We start from the raw sequence: 17,255 nt of genomic DNA on the forward strand, positions 1-17,255 counted from the left end.
AGAGGCCAAAGCCAAAGAGAAATGGCTCAATGGTACCAAGGGTTGGAGAAGGAGCTCACCTTCCTTGCAGAGCAGGATTTGCTATTTTTAAGTGCTTTTTTGAGAAACCACCAGGGGCAGGGGGAATATGCAAGTATAAAACATTTCATTGCAATATGCATTTTCTCCCTGAGGCAGTACAGGCCCATTGGTATTTCGCATCAACTTCAAGCGGCATTCACCACACTTCCACCAAACAAGGGATCCCAGCTACCTCATCGGTTTTCACTGCAGGAGAGACTACAGCGTACACCCGACAGTCACTGCTACCCAAGCTGCGCTGGATTAAGGGAACATACTGCCAAGGAGAAGGCCCCTAAATACTCTCTCACCTTCTCTGCTAAGGAAGATCTAGCTCAGTTAACCCTGATGCTTTCACCAGATGAAAGGTGGTGCAGCAGGAATAAAAATCCCCAGTGCTTTAGGCCTTGAAAATTAAATCCACATTAAACATCATCTAGTAGCCAGTGCCCTGGGGTACTGATCCTGAAACACACATTTTATGCAAGACACTATGCACAGAGATGCTGAGTTAGGTTTTGGATATGAGATAAAATATGCAAGCTTTTGGAATTTCACTTTCCTGGGCTGTGCAACAATTTAATGCACAAGATAAGGGTTCTGCATTGCAGACATTTTTCTTCCTATTAAACATATAATGTATTTGGTCATCAATGTGAAGAGGCTTTATATAAAAGGAAGCTTTAAGAGGAAAATTTTAAGTGTCCTTGATACAAGTTGCACAGAATAGCTGTAGCAACAAAAATGAGGCTGGGTAAAAACAATACTAAAGCCTTATTTAACTCCTGCCTAGTCTAGCTGTCATTTCCCAGAATAATGAAGCCTGCCTTAATGGAAAGCACTTCTGTACACGTACATGCTATCAGGCCAGGAGCGGCTAAGTAAGTCCAAAACAACATTTTGGGAGTAACACACGTGTAAGGAAGAAAGCTATAAACAACAGTTACGGAAGTATGCACTTTAACCAGGACTACAAACATTCCTACATTAACAGAAAACTATTTTATACTGTTAAGGGTTTGATGTAAATGTAGTAGTCTCTAAGCTTCTGCAATATTTCTCAGAGGAAAGACACACACACACTCCCCAAATCATAATCAATTAATAGGTACATAAAAGAAAACCGGACAATACCCTTCAGAATTTGTAGTAACCTCTATAATGGTTAGGGCCTATGGGACAACACCAAGTATGCCACCTCTTCTTGAGTAAGCACCAGAGTTTACAAAGTCAGCCATCATCCAAAAGCACCAGCTGAAGTTCCCAGCTGGGGTAAGCCAGCACGCTTCCTCTGAAATCATCTATTCCCATTTCGGCTACTGAGAGGCTGGCCCCTAAAGTCATTTTTGTTTATGTAACTGCAGACAACAGGGGCTCGAGCCCTAATCGTGCTGTGGCCCAAAGCTGCATAAGTTCCCTCAGCCTGAAGCCCTGCACTACCACAGCTCTCTGGAATTTGGGAGCTTTCCAGCAGTACGTTTGCAGCCCAAGCAACAAACCACAATCAGCTTTTGAGGAGTCTTTTTTATTAAGATAAATCCAGCAAAATTCCTAACAGTGGGTACATACAACCAACCTGCCCTTTTAAAAGAAATGTTTGTATTTCATTTAAAAACATGATTACACTTTTATTTATTTCTTTTTTCAAAACTGACAAAATAAAATTACATTTGGGAAACAACAGATTTCCAGCTCTTAGGTTTTTCATGAAAATAGCTCACCTTCTTTATAAAAGCAACCCACAGAACCACTGGAATGTTTAACACGGTTATTTGTTTTGAGACCTCCCCACTTTAAGAAACCATACAACACATACAAGGGAAAAATTAAAGTCTGAAGTCTGTAAGCATGACTTACACAAAAAGGGACACACTGACAGAAGTCAAAAGCTACCACCACTTATTCTTTCCATGTACCATACAAACTATTACAATCACAAAATTTAAAAACAATGAATTTTTTTGTTTTGTTTTGTTTGTTAGGGATTTAATTCCCAAGTAACCGAGATGAAGATGTTCCATAATTAAATTCATGCTAAAAAAACCTGCATTTATAAAATAGTTGATAAAAATATTCCTCTCTGTTAACAATACAGCATGGAGGTACGGATACCAAATGATGGAGATATAGGGCAGGGTTAACATTACTCGGACTTGGCTTCCTTATCATCAGATGCTTCAGCAGCTGGTGCCTATAAAGGTGTTTGGGAAGAATAGAAATATTATTTGTAATGCTAATCGGATTCCAATCTAACAAGCATCAAAGAGAGACTAGTTTGTTAGCACAGACATGGACAACATTTTGTGTACAGACAAGAATGCACAGCTACTACAGAAAACACCCACACAACACCACGTCAGCTGGTAATTCTAAAAATTGTAACACAGTTGAGTATTAATTAATTGTTGAGTTGACCTTGGAATGTTAAAAGCCTCCAAAGAGGCAGAAGTTTATAATGTATTTTACATTAAGATCAATCATACGCTAGGGAAAGTACCAAGTCCTCATCTCCGTAAGCAGCAGAGTATAGGAATTACACATCAAACCGCGATACTCATGTATTGTCCAAACTCTGGGGAAATTGGTTCTCACCTGTTTTCTATAAAAATGTCTGCTATTATTTTTTTAAGTCAACACATCAAAACTCCAAAGCTTCTACCAAAGATCCTTTGAAGTACATTAGCTCCATATTATTTTTTTAGCAAAGAAGCTCCTGAATTAGTTTTAGAAATGAAAGAATAAACGACCCATTAACTGGATAATGATACCCAACTCATGAACAGAGATCACTGTAAATCAAAAGCAACAGAAAACACAACGGGCTAGTCTGTGCCTACAGGGGCAAAGGGTGCCTGTAGCAAATGTTACTCCTCTACTATCAGCAAGAAATCTGCTAGGAAAAGGCCAGCAGAGGCTGACTGAAGCTTGTAGCTAGTCATAGCTCTCAGGTAAGCAGCTGATACAGTAAAAACATGTAAGAAAGAGGCTTGCAGATCAAGAGAAAAGACCCAAGTTCATTTTGCAGATCTCTTGCTGAATTGTTCTGAGGCAAAGAATTGTTTTAAAGAATTGTGTAAAACTTAAAACCAGATTTCTGGCACAGTACCAACCCACGCTGAGCAGCAGAGGCAATCCAGCAGTCCGGACAGGATATGCAAAGTCAGCTCAGGGCTGGATAGCAATCTTACTGAGCTTCACTGTTCCCCAAATACTCTGCATTGCTCTTGTGCCAACCCCGAGAGGGACACTATGATAGCACAGACCACCTGTGGAAGCACTCTACCACAGAGCAGGAGCAAGTTTGAAGGAGAACACTACTCTTTCAGGCTCTCCCTGGGAGCTGCCCTGTGTAGATACTGCAGTCAGTCTGTCTTTACAGGATGGCAGTGACACACACCACCTTCTCACAAGGAGGCCCAAGCGTTAGCTCCCACAGCTTTATTACCAATACATCTGCGTTTATTCACGTTTACTGTAGCTAAAGTACCTCGTTAGTTTTGGTATCTCCGTTTTCAGAGTGGTTTTCTTCTTTAGCATCCTCTTGTTTAGTTTCATCTTTGCCTTTGGCTCCTTTCTTCCCTTTTGTTGCTGCTTTTTTGTCCTCCTTTTTATCATTTGCTGCCTTTTCTTTCTGTTAAGAATACAGACCGTGATATGGTAAATGCCAGTTTCCACTTCGTACATCTGCAGAAGCACATCCTGAACTCGAAAACCATCTACACAACCTGCTCCTACATACTGAACTTCTATTGACAAAGATGAGATGAAAGTTTCTAAGGAGAAGTGCTTTCTTTCTGTTCTGTCCTGAATGTGCTACTGGGAAGTGCATAATATAAAAGCTGTGGCTGGGGTTAAAAGAATTCCTATTTTAAATAGGCATTCAATTAAATTAGCTAAAAAATGTTAAACTGGCCCATATTTCTGCTGTGCTGCTGAAAGGCGTACCACAGAACAAAAAGAACATGTACAACTAGTGGAAATACCAGAATATTTCAGATGTGCTATTAACGCCTATTTAGAAAACTGTAACAAAGCTATAGTCAAAGGACTTTCCCCCTTCGCTGCCAGAAATATTCCTTACTATAATAAACCACTTGTGTGATAGACAAGTTGGGGGCTCAACAGCATCACTTCAGTAACAACGAGAACTTTGCATTTATTATTTAGGCTCAGTTTCTTATACGTGGACCAGGCTAAATCAAAGCACCACTTGATGCTACAACTTCTGTAGTAACAGTTTTCTATATGGGAAGGTCAGATCCCAACCCCAATACAGTAACAAACATGACTCTCGTTAGTTTTACTTCTGAGGATCTGCCTCTTGCTGCTAATAAGTAAATGCACCAAGCAGACTAGCTTAGCTCCTTGCTTGATTAACCTAGTTCCAACAGAGGAACCATAAATACCTGCAAAATTACTCCTCACAGGTAAGTGAAGATAAACAGATAAATTCTGAAGATATATATCTCTCTCTCCTCTCAGAAGATGGAGTTGTCTCAGTGACTGGAAGTTACAAAAAGTATACTTTCTTACTTCAGCACCTTGCTTATTAATGTATAAAATTAATTCACATTAAAAATGAGCTGCTTGCTAAAGGTAAACCTAGATTCAGAGTATAAGGGGCAAAGTCACCTGATTCTTCAATGATACTGATGCTTAAAAATTCACCAATTCCTATCATAACGCAGAAAATTAAAGACAGGAACTTAGTAGCACTCAAATGGTTGAAGGTTTTTCCTCTCTGACCTCCCACTCCCCAGCCTGACCTTGCTGAGGGGTTTCAGCCCACCTGGGAAACTCTACTATGATACAGTTAGAAGGCCCCTTCTCCTGGGCTGTGCCCACCCTCAACAAACCTCTCCTCCTCTCTGGGGACTGAATTAGCAGTGACATGTAGTGGCTTCTTCCAAGAGATGTGTCACCAGAGGAGGAAAGAGTATGCCTCCACTCACTCTTTCCCCCTCTGCTGGCTGAACAGTCCTCCCAACTTTCAAGAGGCAGGAAAAAGATCACAGTACTGTCAGCAGCCAAGTATTCTGGTACCGCTTGGCAGTAAGGTTATAATTGCACTGCTACTATGGTACTGGTTTGCTCTCTGTCACTAGAACAGACCTCACCAGACCTCTGAAACATACGTAAGTAGTCCACAGTGAAGGGTTCCTCCAGCAGCACCAGCAAGCTCCAAACTCACAAGCCCAGGTGTGTCAGTCACTTGCCCTTCCAATGTAAACCATGAAGGATATTTACAGACTTGGGGTTGTTTGAAGGACGGTATCTTTCCCTTTACCCCATTTGAAAAAGACAAGAAAATATTAATGGAGCTAAAACTGTAATTCTCTGTAGCCCACTCTTCACTGGTAAAGCTCCTCTGAAGAAAGCATTTGAGGAGAATCCACAGAAACTGGCTTCCATGACTGGACTGACCAAAGAGAAAGTGTGTCATAGCAAAGGACTGTGAGCAGGAACCCAGGACCTCTGCTCTATTCTAAGATCTGCGGCTTCTGGGGACAAGCTAGTGGCTATCCTGTTAAGGGATCAAGCCCACTTCCACAACCATGCGAGCCCAGGAAAAAAAATACCCAAGGAGACATTGTTATATTTCAGTTTCCAAGGTTCTTCCATCCTCTCAGCTGGTTCTGAGCTAATACCATTACATTAATTTTCCTGAGTGACTTTTCTATACAGATGGCAACATCAATTCAGTAATAAGGTCATGTGTTTTATAAATAAGTGATAAAACTTTTTTCCAGGCTCTATGTTTTCCACTATGTCTAAGTTTAAAAGGTGAAATCTATTCTTACACACAAAGAAACATTCAAAGAATCTGAAAGTTTTAAAGTTAAGCATTTGGGGGAAACAAGAATTAAAGATGCCTGCACAATTCTTATTACATCCCCTTTTGCAGAGATATTGATCCAATATTAGAAGCTCTGGAGATCCAAAAAGGCAACTCAAATATCCTGGTTTCAAACCAGCATCTTAGAAGCAAGAGGACCATACCCTTCCAACAGGGGGGCAACGTGTGGGGCAATGACCAAGGCACCACTCCTGGCAGAACTGAACAGTCTTTGATCCCAGAGGGAGACTGCACCATATAGCTTGCACAGGGAACTGTCAAACAAAGTTCTGACAGTCACCTACAGTCCTTAACTTTTGAATGCATATTTTCACAACTTTTAAGATGCGGTTAACACAGCTTTTGTGTATAAACCCTGAGATGTTTCCATATAACTAAAAAAGCAAACTTGGAAAAAAAAGAAAATACCAACAACATGCATTGTATGCCACTGCACTGACCTCTGCATGGTTCATCAGCAGAGGCAGAACCCAAGACTTTTAGATGCCCAAGCCGCTCTCTGCCACTTGGGCTGGAAGAGCAAACACCAGTGGCAGGGGCCCTCCTCTTCCCTAGGGATGAGCCACTACAGGGAGATGCAATCCAGACTGTGTGCCAGCTGCTTGCTCACACCACAGGAACGCAGAGCAGCAGGGCTCCTAGGTTCCCCTGCCACTCCTGAATGAGATCTAGAAATCCAGCTGCACAACCAAGACATAAATGTGAAAAAACTTGCTCTGCACACCACTGCCATTAAAGAGCTGAGATGCCGGGTCCCCAAAATGACAAGCAGGGTTCTTCTTCTTGTCCATTTCTCCTATCTCTGTTGCTCCACATAGCAGGACTTGGGAGGTAGAATGGTTTTCATCATCTGGAAGTCTACTGTGCCATATGCAATTGCAGGGCCTTTTAAATGTACAGAAAAGAGCTGCAGGTTCCCAGCCTGTCATCCCCCGCATCTCTCACACTTCTGCTTTGCCCATATGACTGTCCAAAACCACAACAGAAAATGTATGATAGGAACAGGTTAAAAAGAACGCTAAAGTTTTGTTGTTGGAATTTTTTTTCCAGCTGCAAAGTCCTCATAAGATCTGAATATTTACAGATAGAAAAAAGCACTGCAAACTGACCACTGGGGAAGTTTGTGACAGGAAGGGGGTACAAAGAAATACTCATGGATTGCAGAACTGTCCCCTTTTGAATTTCAAATTGTAGCTCCAAAACAACAATGAGCTTTAGATTCTTTTTTAAGTATACTGTCAGATATGCCAATATTTTTGACATTTCCAAAATTATCTGGCTTAAGGTAACGGGTATGTAGAACTTTACCCCCAGCAATTAAAATTGTATAAATTGATAACTAACTGACAAGAGTGCGTTTGAATAAAAACATTGTAAGAAACTGTAATTAAAAGCACGATTTTCAATGCCTTCTCTAATTGACCCTCTGTTCTCTATTCAAAGCATTGTTTTCCCAACAATGCACTATATGAAAGTTCAGAATGGCCTTGCAAGGCAAGCAGTAAAGCCTCACCACAACCAATCTGTTCAGTTTACGACATTCCTTCACTAGGAATTGGATAAAATTATCTTTACATCCTTCACATTCTTTCAACTCATGAAATCCAATCTTAAATCTTTAAAGAAAATAATGAAAAAACAAAATGAGCAATTGTGGATCTTTTTTCCCCCCCTATAAACACCTTGAGAACAAGAAGCATAACTTCAGTTCAAGAGATCTCGAGCACTTACCTTAGGTGCTGCTTTTTTGGGCTTTGGCTCCGGTTTAGGCGGAGCAGGTTTCTGTACAAAACACACATAAGAAAGAGTGAGACAAATGCTATATATGTTTTAGTAACACGTTAGTAACTTTCGAAAACTGTTCAAACAGAAAATAATTTAGAGCTGTCTGCTTCATTCTGTAGTATAGAGGAGTAACTGCCAGAGGCAGATCAGTATGCTTCGTTATCCAAATCCACATCTCCTCATGTATGTTACGGTGGCTTCCGTGCAGATGCTGACAGGAGCAGTAAGTGGACCATTACTGTGTCTGGGTGCTACTGTCTGCTGTCAAGGCAAACGCGTGTAAAAAATGAAAGGTATTAACATCTGGACATAATTCTAAGTATGAACACACATCTTAGCTTTCACTAAAATTAAGTACTTTCTTTTTTAAATAGCAACCATTATCCATTTGGCATGTCTAAGATGGCTTAAAAAAGGGCTGGGTGCACTAACCATCTGTAGAAAAGGATGCCAAGAGCCTGTTTAAGGCTGTGGCCTTGGGCTGAACCCTACCGCTTGACACAGATTTACACCCTCTAGGTCTCAGTTTACCCAGCAATTGGGCCCACAAAATCAATGGGCAAATTACAAGTATAGAGCAGGCACTCTATAGAGCTATGAGCAGGAATGTGGATGGAGAAGACCTACAAAGAACAAATGCATCTTGACATCGATATTCCTTGACTCTGGGCGCTCATGCCTCCAGACTGAATGTTAACTAACAAAGATGGTTACACCTCACGTGAAACGTCTAAAAGTAAGACTGTAACATGTTGATACTCATGGACTGGAAACACAGAATAGTAGGAATTTTACTTTTGAACACTGCAATATTCTAACCATGCCTTTCACAGTGCCAGTGGGAAAAAAACACAGTTTCTCTGTAACTGTCCCTTAGAACTTAGCATTCCACGTGATGCAATATTAAGAAAGTAAATAAAGATACTTACAGCGGATAGTCTAGCTGACCTTCTCTTTGGCTGCATAAAGAAAGATGTGTCACTAACATTCAGAAAGCATATAAAGCAGTGCTTTCTCAGAACTGCAACCCAGAATAATAACAAAGCACACTACGTCACGAAGCCCCATACAAAGGGGATTTATGAAATTATGGACATTATGGTGATGATCTCCCAAAAGCACAGCTTAGTTCAATCATTCTCACTCTATGCAGCTGCCCGTTTACCGCAGTGAGGCAGTAAGTGATGAAGTTTCTTTACTTGCAGGTGTCGTGCCATTAAGGCTCTGTCACTGAGCCACTGCCCATAAAGCTGAAGGGGACATGTTCCTGTTCGAGCCAATGGCCTCAGCCCAGCGGAGCTACTGGCTGCAGCCAAGACACCCAGTGCCCACCTCAGGTGACAGGCCAAGGAATGAGCCCGGGCACCCCGAACCCAGGCACAGGGCCCGCGCCCGCACCCACCCTGGGGGAACTTGTAATTTCTGTGGAGCACCACAGAAGTTCTTGGAGGAGCGGGGACGGGCAACCAAAGAAGCAGCTCCTACCTCCTCCTTTGCCTCGCCTTCAGCTGGAGCCTGCAAGGAAAGCCAGAGACTGAGGTGAGAGGGTGGCGCCATCCCCTGCACTCGGCTCCTCAGAGCCCTGAGGGGAACCCAAGGGCCTGAGGGGAACCCCAGCATCCCCCGCAGGGCTAAACCGTCTCCCGGGGGGGCTAAAAACAGGAAGGTCGATGGCGGCGACCGATCGTCTGTGTGTGTGTCTGTGTGTCCCCTCCCGCCTCCCTCAATCTCCTCACGGACTGCAACTCCCACAATGCCCCGGGGCCGCCGGGCCTACGTCAGCACGCCCAGGCGTCCCCGCGTTTAAAAAGTTCCCGCCAAATTACCTGCCATAACAAGGTCGTCGCCAGCCCCGCGCAAGGACAATGCCGGCGGCCTGGCCCACGCCCCCCACGCTATCGCCCGGGGGGCTTCGGCCTGGCCCCGGAGACCCCCGGCCCTGCCGCGGTGGGGCCGGGGGTCTCCGGGGCCAGGCCGAAGCGCCCCGGGCGAGCCGGGCGGGGGGGGACGCGGCGGGTGGGGGCGGCCGCCGGCTCCTCCTTCTCCTCAGCGGCGGGGCGCCGGCAGCGCGGCCCCGCCGAGCCCTGAGGGCCTCAGGGGCGGCCCGTGGGGCCCGGCTGGCAGTGGCGGGGCCGGGCCGGGCGGCGGGGCTGGGGAGCTTGGAGATGAGGGGGGGGGGCGTCGGGGTTGGTAGAGGCGGGGTGGGTGGGTGAGGAAGGAGGGGGGGGTGCGCGGTGGGGCCCGTCGAGCTATAAAGTTACTAATTATGGTGGTGAATCCCTTCCCCGCTTTCCTTCAAGGACAGTTTCAAATTCTGCGCCGCCTAATGGCTCCAAATTACCATTGCACAACCATCTGGTATGACAAGAAGTGGGAGGAAAAAAAAAAAAAAAAAAAAAAAGGAGAACAAAGGCAAACGCAGGAGAAAGAGGCACCGTTTAGACCCAAATCCTCCCGGGGAATGGCCCGATCCGCCCTAAAATGCTGCCGGAGGTGGCCGGGGGTGCTGGGGCCGTTCGGCGGCGGGGTTTTGGGCGCTGGGCGAGCGGCAGAGCCCTCCGTGCCTAGCGCTGCCTGCCTGTGTTCTCCATAGGGGCAGCAGCAGCACTATGGCTGTTTGTAATCCAGCATGGAGACACTGCTCAGCCTTCTCCTTGCAAACAAAACAGCCCAAAGTGAACTCACAGGCTTCCCCTGCCCGCGCCAAGCGGCCCCGACACACGCCCTAGCCCTCTCCCTCCAGTCCCAGCTCCGCTTTAGGATATCCACAAAAAATTAAAAATGCAAAAACTCCACATAGGCACACACACACGCGCGCGCGCGAAAATTTACAGGTAATTTTGCAAATCGCTGTTTTAATCTCTCCCCTTCGTTCCCCATCTGTCTCCCCTAATCTTTTTTTTTTTTTTTTGTACTTACCTTTCTTTTGGGCATAGTTGCACCTTAATAGTTGATTGCAAAATATATAGATAGAGAGAGATATAAAAAATAAACGTAACCACCAAAAAACTGTTTCAACCGTTCTGCCAAATTGCAAAAAAAAAAAAAAAAAAAAAAAAAAGAGATGTATAAAGGACCAAGAGTTAATTGCAGCACAAACTGAACAAAAAAAAATCCCCCCCTCTTTTATTGCAAACAGTAAAATACACCAACACGCAACCAAACTGCATGAATGGGGAGCGCGAGATGGGCCCAGCCGCCGAGTGACGGCCGCGGTGGCCAATGGGAGCGCGGGCAGCGGCCCGAGAGGCGGGGCGGGGGCGGGGGGCGGGGCGGCGGCCGTAGCGCGAGAGACGCTCGCAGGCGGAGGGACGGCGGCCCTACGCTGTCTGCGCAGCGGAGCCGGCCTAAAGCGCGCGGTGAATACGGCGCCGCCGCCGCGGCGGGGAGGGCGCCGGCAGCGGCCCCAACGCGGCCCGCGGCGGCCGGGCGCGCTGGCGGGCGTGGGGGGTCAGCCTCCGGCCCGCCGCCTCCCCACGCCGCCGCCTCTCCTCAGCGCCTCGGCGCTCTGCCGCCTCCTGCCCCGGCGGCCACGGCTCGCCCCCCGCTCCCCCGCCTGCCTCCCCCTCGTTCCCCCAGAGGCCGGGAAAGAAACTTCCACGAAAGTTACCACAGGCCGCAGGACGACAACATGGCGGCGGCGGCTCCGGCCCTCCCGCCGCGCCCGGCTGCGGGGGGCCGCCATGCCGCGGGGCCCTGAGGCCTGGCGGCACAGGCCGGGCCCGGGGCGGGAGCGGGGAGCGCAGCCGGCCGGCAGCCGCCGCCTCCCGCCTTTGCGGTACCTGTTGGCGGGGCCGTCGCGGCCCCGCGTTAGCCCGGCCGGCGGCCTTTGTGCGGGGGGCCCAGGGCCCTGCGGCGGCCTCTCGGCCCGTTCCGCCTCGGCTGCGGCGGCCGAGAGCGCACCCCAGGCCGGAGCTGGCGTTTGGGGGTAGGCCCTGAGGTGCCAGTCTGGGCCTTCTGCGCGGGGGCAGGAAAACTGGCTCCCTTTTCCATCATAACCGGCTGCAGCCTCTGCCAGGCCTTCCACCACCTCTGTTTCTTAGGGGAAAGCACAGGGCATTCACTAATACCGCCTTTAGGACCAAAGCAACTGAGGCTGGAGAAGCAGGAGCTGCCACTGTGAGGTGTGCCTGTTCCTGCCAAAAGCTAGTCACATCTCTAAAAATCTACAATGAAGGAGATTTGGCAGGCTTCATCAGCTCTCAACTGTCCTTAAAACCACCAAGTTTTCCCCAGCATCTAAACAGAACTTCAGTTGTGAATTTAAGAGTTCCTTTGCCCAGTGTCTAGCAGACAGAACAATTAGTAAGCATCGATTTACACTAACATTTTAGATGCTGCATCATTTCACATAATACTACCATAGTCTCCCACAAACTTCCTTCTTCTAGACTAAACAAATTCCCATAGATCTTACAATCTCATAGGCCATGTTTTCTAAACCTTTTATCATTCTTAGGCTGCCTCGGACTCTCTTCAACTTTGCATTCTTCCCTACATCTATATCCAATAATCAGGTTAATTAGGTAACCTGTCTGAGTGGCATTTGCTGAGTTTGCAATAGCATCACCATGTTGGTTCAGATTCTTCTTCTGATCCCCTGTAATCCCCGGATCCCTTTCAGTGCTTCTCCCTGAACAGCTGTTCCCCCTCTTCTTGACAGACTCATGGTGACTTTTTGATTTGTCACTTTTTACATTACCTCATTCTCAAAGTGCTTATATGTCAATAGTTTATTAGCTCCCTGGACTTTGGAATTAAGCCAAGAAGTTTTCTGTCCACAGGTCTGCCTCTCTTCTCCTTCCTCTGGTCAACATAGAGCCATGAAATTACATGATTTTCTCTGTTGATGCGGACCAATTATTCAAAAATGCCTATGACTGGCCTAAGTACCAGGGAGTGCGTTTTGCAGGCACTGCCAACCCCCATGTAACCTCACAGGCAAATACAATTTAGTCTGTCTTTTCTTGCTGCTACCTGTTGCTGTCATCTTCCTGAAAAGGCTGTGTTTAGTAATGGGTGGCTTTATATGAAGGCTGAAGCAAAAACACACAGCTTTTTTGTGTGCGCATTTTCCTTTATTTGTTCTCCTTTTCTGTCAGTAATAAGATTTTCTTTTGTTTTGTTCTTACTTCCAATGTGTATAAATAGAACATGCTCCTGCATCAATGGGTTTCTTTCTCTTACTACCTGTTAATCATGCCACCGTCAAGTTCTCCTGTATTAATCAAGATTTTAAATAATGTTTCCAACAGTTTTCTCCCATCTTCTGAGAACGAAAACTTGTCTGCAACACACTTCAGGAGCTCTTGGTCTTCTTTCAAGAGTCTGTGTCTAACAGCAGAAGTTCTCCATTACCAACAAGGTTTGTGCTTAGTTGCATTTGTCAGTTGCCTTGAGGGTTTTTGCCTGTCTCCTTGCAGTTACTGTTTTGTTCTTTCTGTATTCAGAGAGAAGTCTTTGTACCTTTCTGGAAGAGGAACAGGAATTTGTTGAAGAGTCTGTCAATGTCTGCTCCTGAGCAACTTGCATGACAAGCAATTTGTTTGAAAGCTTGGATCAAAATGCATGCTGCAAATTAAGCACAGATTTAAAATTTGCTACTAATTTTTGCATTATATTTGCTATGCCTTCTTTTTCCCCTGCATATTTTTTCAAATGTTTTGACTTTTCTAAAAATGTTCATTAAACCACAAACTGAACTAAATAATTGTTCGTTAGAAGACCACTTCCCTCTGAACAGACAGGATAAACTGCTGTGAGATACTGTTATGTTGAAAGTATAAATGGCTGCTACTATGCAGACCTCTAGAAAATTACAGACCTGGTTGTAGCCTATGGATATTCTAAACACCCTTCCTTCAGGCCAAGTGAAAAGTGCAATTATATTTAATTTTATATTTAATTCCTTTATGCAATAGTAACTGGAAAGAATAGGAAGTCACCTATCAAATCAATGGGGATGATGACACGTTAGAATGGCATGGACCGATATACCTAATCTGGCACATAGACTGCTGGTACAAAACTAACCAGCTAAACTTTTTTGTTAAATTAGGCCTAGGAGAATAAGTTTATTCTGGAGCATTAGTTTGTACCATGTGACCTTTTTTTTTTTGCCTTTTTGTCAAATGGGTTGGTTTTATTCAGTACAAAAAGACCTAAACCTGAATTTATGATATCATATCACTGGATTACATAGAGAGTAAATCAAAGCAACAAGCCAGAAATCTTTTTGTGCTATTTCTGTGAGAAAACTTCATGCTAAAATTTGAATTCTGCTTCTGCAAGCATCCGTATTCAAACCAGGTTGTTGACTCCAGAGGTAAAAAACATCCAGTCTACAAGCAGAAACATGACTTCTGTCAAAACAAAACTAGCATTCTGAATATGGCCCACACTAAACTTACAGAACAACGCTCAAATGCTGAGAAACTTTTAGAAAAATGGGAAATTGCAGACAACCTAAGTACAAGAACAAACTTTCAGGCTGAAACTGTCACAAGTCAGTTTAGGTTTTTTCCCCTTATCTTTGCAAAACATGGCAAGACTCAGTCAACTCGATGTTGATGCCCCAGTGGTTGGACTCCTGGTTGCTCTGTGTGCATTAACCAGCCATCCCAGAGATCTACATCTCTCCAGCATCCTCCATGGTGCTGTTAACCACAGCTGAAATGTTGGATGGTTTTCAAGATGTTTGCTGGTTCACAATATCTCATATAGATATTCCCACTGTTGCCCAAGTCAGGAATGTCCTGCAGAGGAGGAGAGCCTGTTCCTGATATCAGAGAAGATCTGTAGTACTTGATCAATGTTTTCCTACGTTTTCTTCTTGAACTGAAGCAGATCAAAATATTGCTGAATAAAGTCAAAATATACCAAAGTCACACTTGGGTGACTGACGTCTGGCCTTCCCCAAACAGGCAGTTAGTTAGATAGATGTTGCTTTCCCGTTCCTTTGTGCTAAAATTCACGTAGGCTTTGAACATCAGGAGATTCCTTTCCACCATGGGATCTCAGCAGGCTTGCAGCTCTCACAGTCATGCTGCTCAGACCTCGAGGCATTTCATTCCCTGATTCACTTGTCTCTAATGCGTAAAGACTTGGCCTTACTGGAGGTACAGCGGTTACACCATTCCTCACCACTGCTCTCTCTGGGATCAGAGGGGTGGATGAGGTGCACCCGCGGGTGCTGGTGGCGTGGCTGAAGGCATGGCGAGGCTGCCCTCGCTACCTTGCCGAAGTCTGCTATGACAGCTTCTGTTAGAAGCAAGCAAGCACGACACGGGCTTTGGACACATTCAGCTCTCAGCCGCGCCCCTCTAGCTGTGCAACAGCTCCGTAGTCCCGAGTTCAGGGCAATTAGGGTTCTGTATGTGATCATAGTCATGCCACATATGACAAATAACATTAATACATGCATTGTTCTGTGGCAAAATACTGCAAAACACGTTTTCCTGTGATGTACCTGGCATTTAAAGTGTCCGTTAGCCTTTTTTTATATAACTATTGGGATGAGTGGGTTATTGATCTATAGAAGATGTTTGTGCTTGGTTAATTTTATAGTTTGTCCTGGGTAATTTTATGGTTTGTCCTGGGTAAAAATTGATTTATGTGTCAAATTCAGTATTGACTGCAATGAAACATTTAGTGTTTAATTTAATCTGGGAACATGAGGGTGTTAACTCTGTTGGTTGTCTTAGGATTCTCATTGAGGCCGTTTTCTTTTCCTCATCTTTACTTTGGTAAAGCCTTTGGCTTAGCTACAGCTTCCTGCCTAGTCCCCGACAGTAAAGGGGTTGACTGCAAGCACCAAAATAAACGTGGACTTTTATTACACACAAAATACAGATAAGAAGACATTTCAGTCCATCGCAGTCAGACAAGCTGACCGTCAACAGCAAATTTGTATTATCATTATTTCTCTTCTCCAGTTTTGGTTCTTTATGTGAAGATGTACTTTGGAAAAGCAGTCAAATCTAAGACTACTACTAAAATGAAGCCAGAAAAAGCACAAAAGCAAAAGCAGTAGTTTCATCAGCTGATCAGTTGCCAATGCTGTCTTTTATTTGCCTTTTACCTCACAATTCTCACACAGCATGCACTGCTCTACAGGTTTCTTAACGCATAATGACTACCATTAATGGTACAATTATCTTTCTCTCAAAAAATACAAGGTTATGGTAGCGCAGGTGAGAGGAGAAAGGCTAGTCTGAAGGGTGGCAGGAGTCATGCATGTGGGCGAAGTGTTGCCAGTGCCTGACCTTGCATGAAGCACTGAATGGAAGCCTGTCCCCAAAACTGCCTGGAATTATGCTCAGGAGCAGGGTCTGAGGGATATGCCTTTACTGCAAGATGACACAGTGGCAAAAAATGCAAATTTCATACTGAGATATGTAAATAATATAATAGGCAAAACAAGAATGACGTCCAGGGAGCTACAGGCAGGATTCATCTATGCAAAAGCAGATGCTTACGTTTGAGTTCAGTGGCTGGACTCCCTCTACAGCTGGCAGAGCAAAGCAGGCACCTTCGGCGTCTGGCACACCCCACTGTAGGACAGACGTTCAGCCTGGCATAATAAACCAGAAAATACATTTCCTCGCCTAACACAAGGGAGATTATTAACAGGTTTGGTGACTTCTCAACATAGAAATAAGTGGAAAAGTCCACTACCCTCATGACACAGGGTTAACTCCAGCTAACTTAGTAGAGATGATGAAGACGAGGGAGGCAGCAAGGGCAGAAAACACAACTGCAATGGGAAATGTCCAGTGCCATGATGTAGACCACATAGCTGCTAACATCTGAGGGTGAGAGGTTAGACACTGTTAGTGACTTTTTATGGAGCAGCTGGCCAGGGAAGCCATGAAGGGAGAAGCTACTCTTGATTTGGTTGAAGGCAGAGAACAGGACCTAACTAAGCGGTCTTTGAATCAGTGACCATTATGGATTTAAGGGTCACCACTCTGATCAGAGCAACAAAAACCAAAGAAATCCCCTGTTCTTGATTTTGGAAAGGGGAACTCTGTAAAGTGAGGATTCCTGAAAAAGGCTGAAGGGGGTAGCTAGAAGAGTAAAAGGCTTTTATGCAGCATGGAGGCTACTGAAAGACATCACATTGGAAGCTCTGGCCAAATGCATATCACCTGTCAAAAAAACATGTGAGAGAATCAAGCGTGGCTAAAAAAACAGCTAAAAAATAAAACACAGCTAAAAGACGGGACATGGGAGGCTCTCAGAAGCAAGATGACATCCTTCAAAAAGTTGAACTTGTGCTCTGATGTGGAAAACAAAAAAGATCATAAACAAGCAAAATGCAAAAACAGTTGTGTAAAAATCAGAGTTTGACACATAACTTGCAAAAAGATCTAAAAAGCATAATAAGTAATTTTTCAGTCTTGTCAGGAGCAGGAAGCCAGAGAGACATTTCCTAGTACCAGTCTGCTGTTGAGGTGTAAAATGAATATGCAGAAAAGACAATATTGGAGCAGAAAGCCCAAATGAAGTTTTTGCATCTGCACTTATTGTGGAGGAGGCTGGGGAAGTTCCC

General features: G+C 44.9%; 1 protein-coding gene and 1 long non-coding RNA gene across 2 annotated transcripts; one reads left to right on the plus strand and one right to left on the minus strand.

Annotated features, from left to right (window-relative positions):
* Positions 1-1,564: 1,564 nt before the first annotated feature.
* HMGN5 (high mobility group nucleosome binding domain 5) lies at positions 1,565-10,895 on the minus strand. The gene is made up of 6 exons (XM_056359904.1): positions 10,622-10,895; positions 9,188-9,217; positions 8,632-8,661; positions 7,649-7,699; positions 3,548-3,691; positions 1,565-2,251 (listed from the first exon to the last, which is right to left on the minus strand). Exons 1-6 carry the CDS (start codon positions 10,634-10,636, stop codon positions 2,204-2,206), a joined length of 318 nt encoding a protein of 105 aa, XP_056215879.1. The 5' UTR covers positions 10,637-10,895; the 3' UTR covers positions 1,565-2,203.
* Positions 10,896-11,653: 758 nt separating this feature from the next.
* LOC130158813 (uncharacterized) lies at positions 11,654-13,548 on the plus strand. The gene is made up of 3 exons (XR_008825497.1): positions 11,654-12,007; positions 12,958-13,067; positions 13,153-13,548. It is a non-coding gene; the product is annotated as an uncharacterized LOC130158813 (long non-coding RNA).
* Positions 13,549-17,255: the final 3,707 nt, after the last annotated feature.

Source organism: Falco biarmicus, chromosome 14 (genome assembly GCF_023638135.1).
Source record: "Falco biarmicus isolate bFalBia1 chromosome 14, bFalBia1.pri, whole genome shotgun sequence".
In the NCBI taxonomy this organism is placed as follows: domain Eukaryota; kingdom Metazoa; phylum Chordata; class Aves; order Falconiformes; family Falconidae; genus Falco; species Falco biarmicus.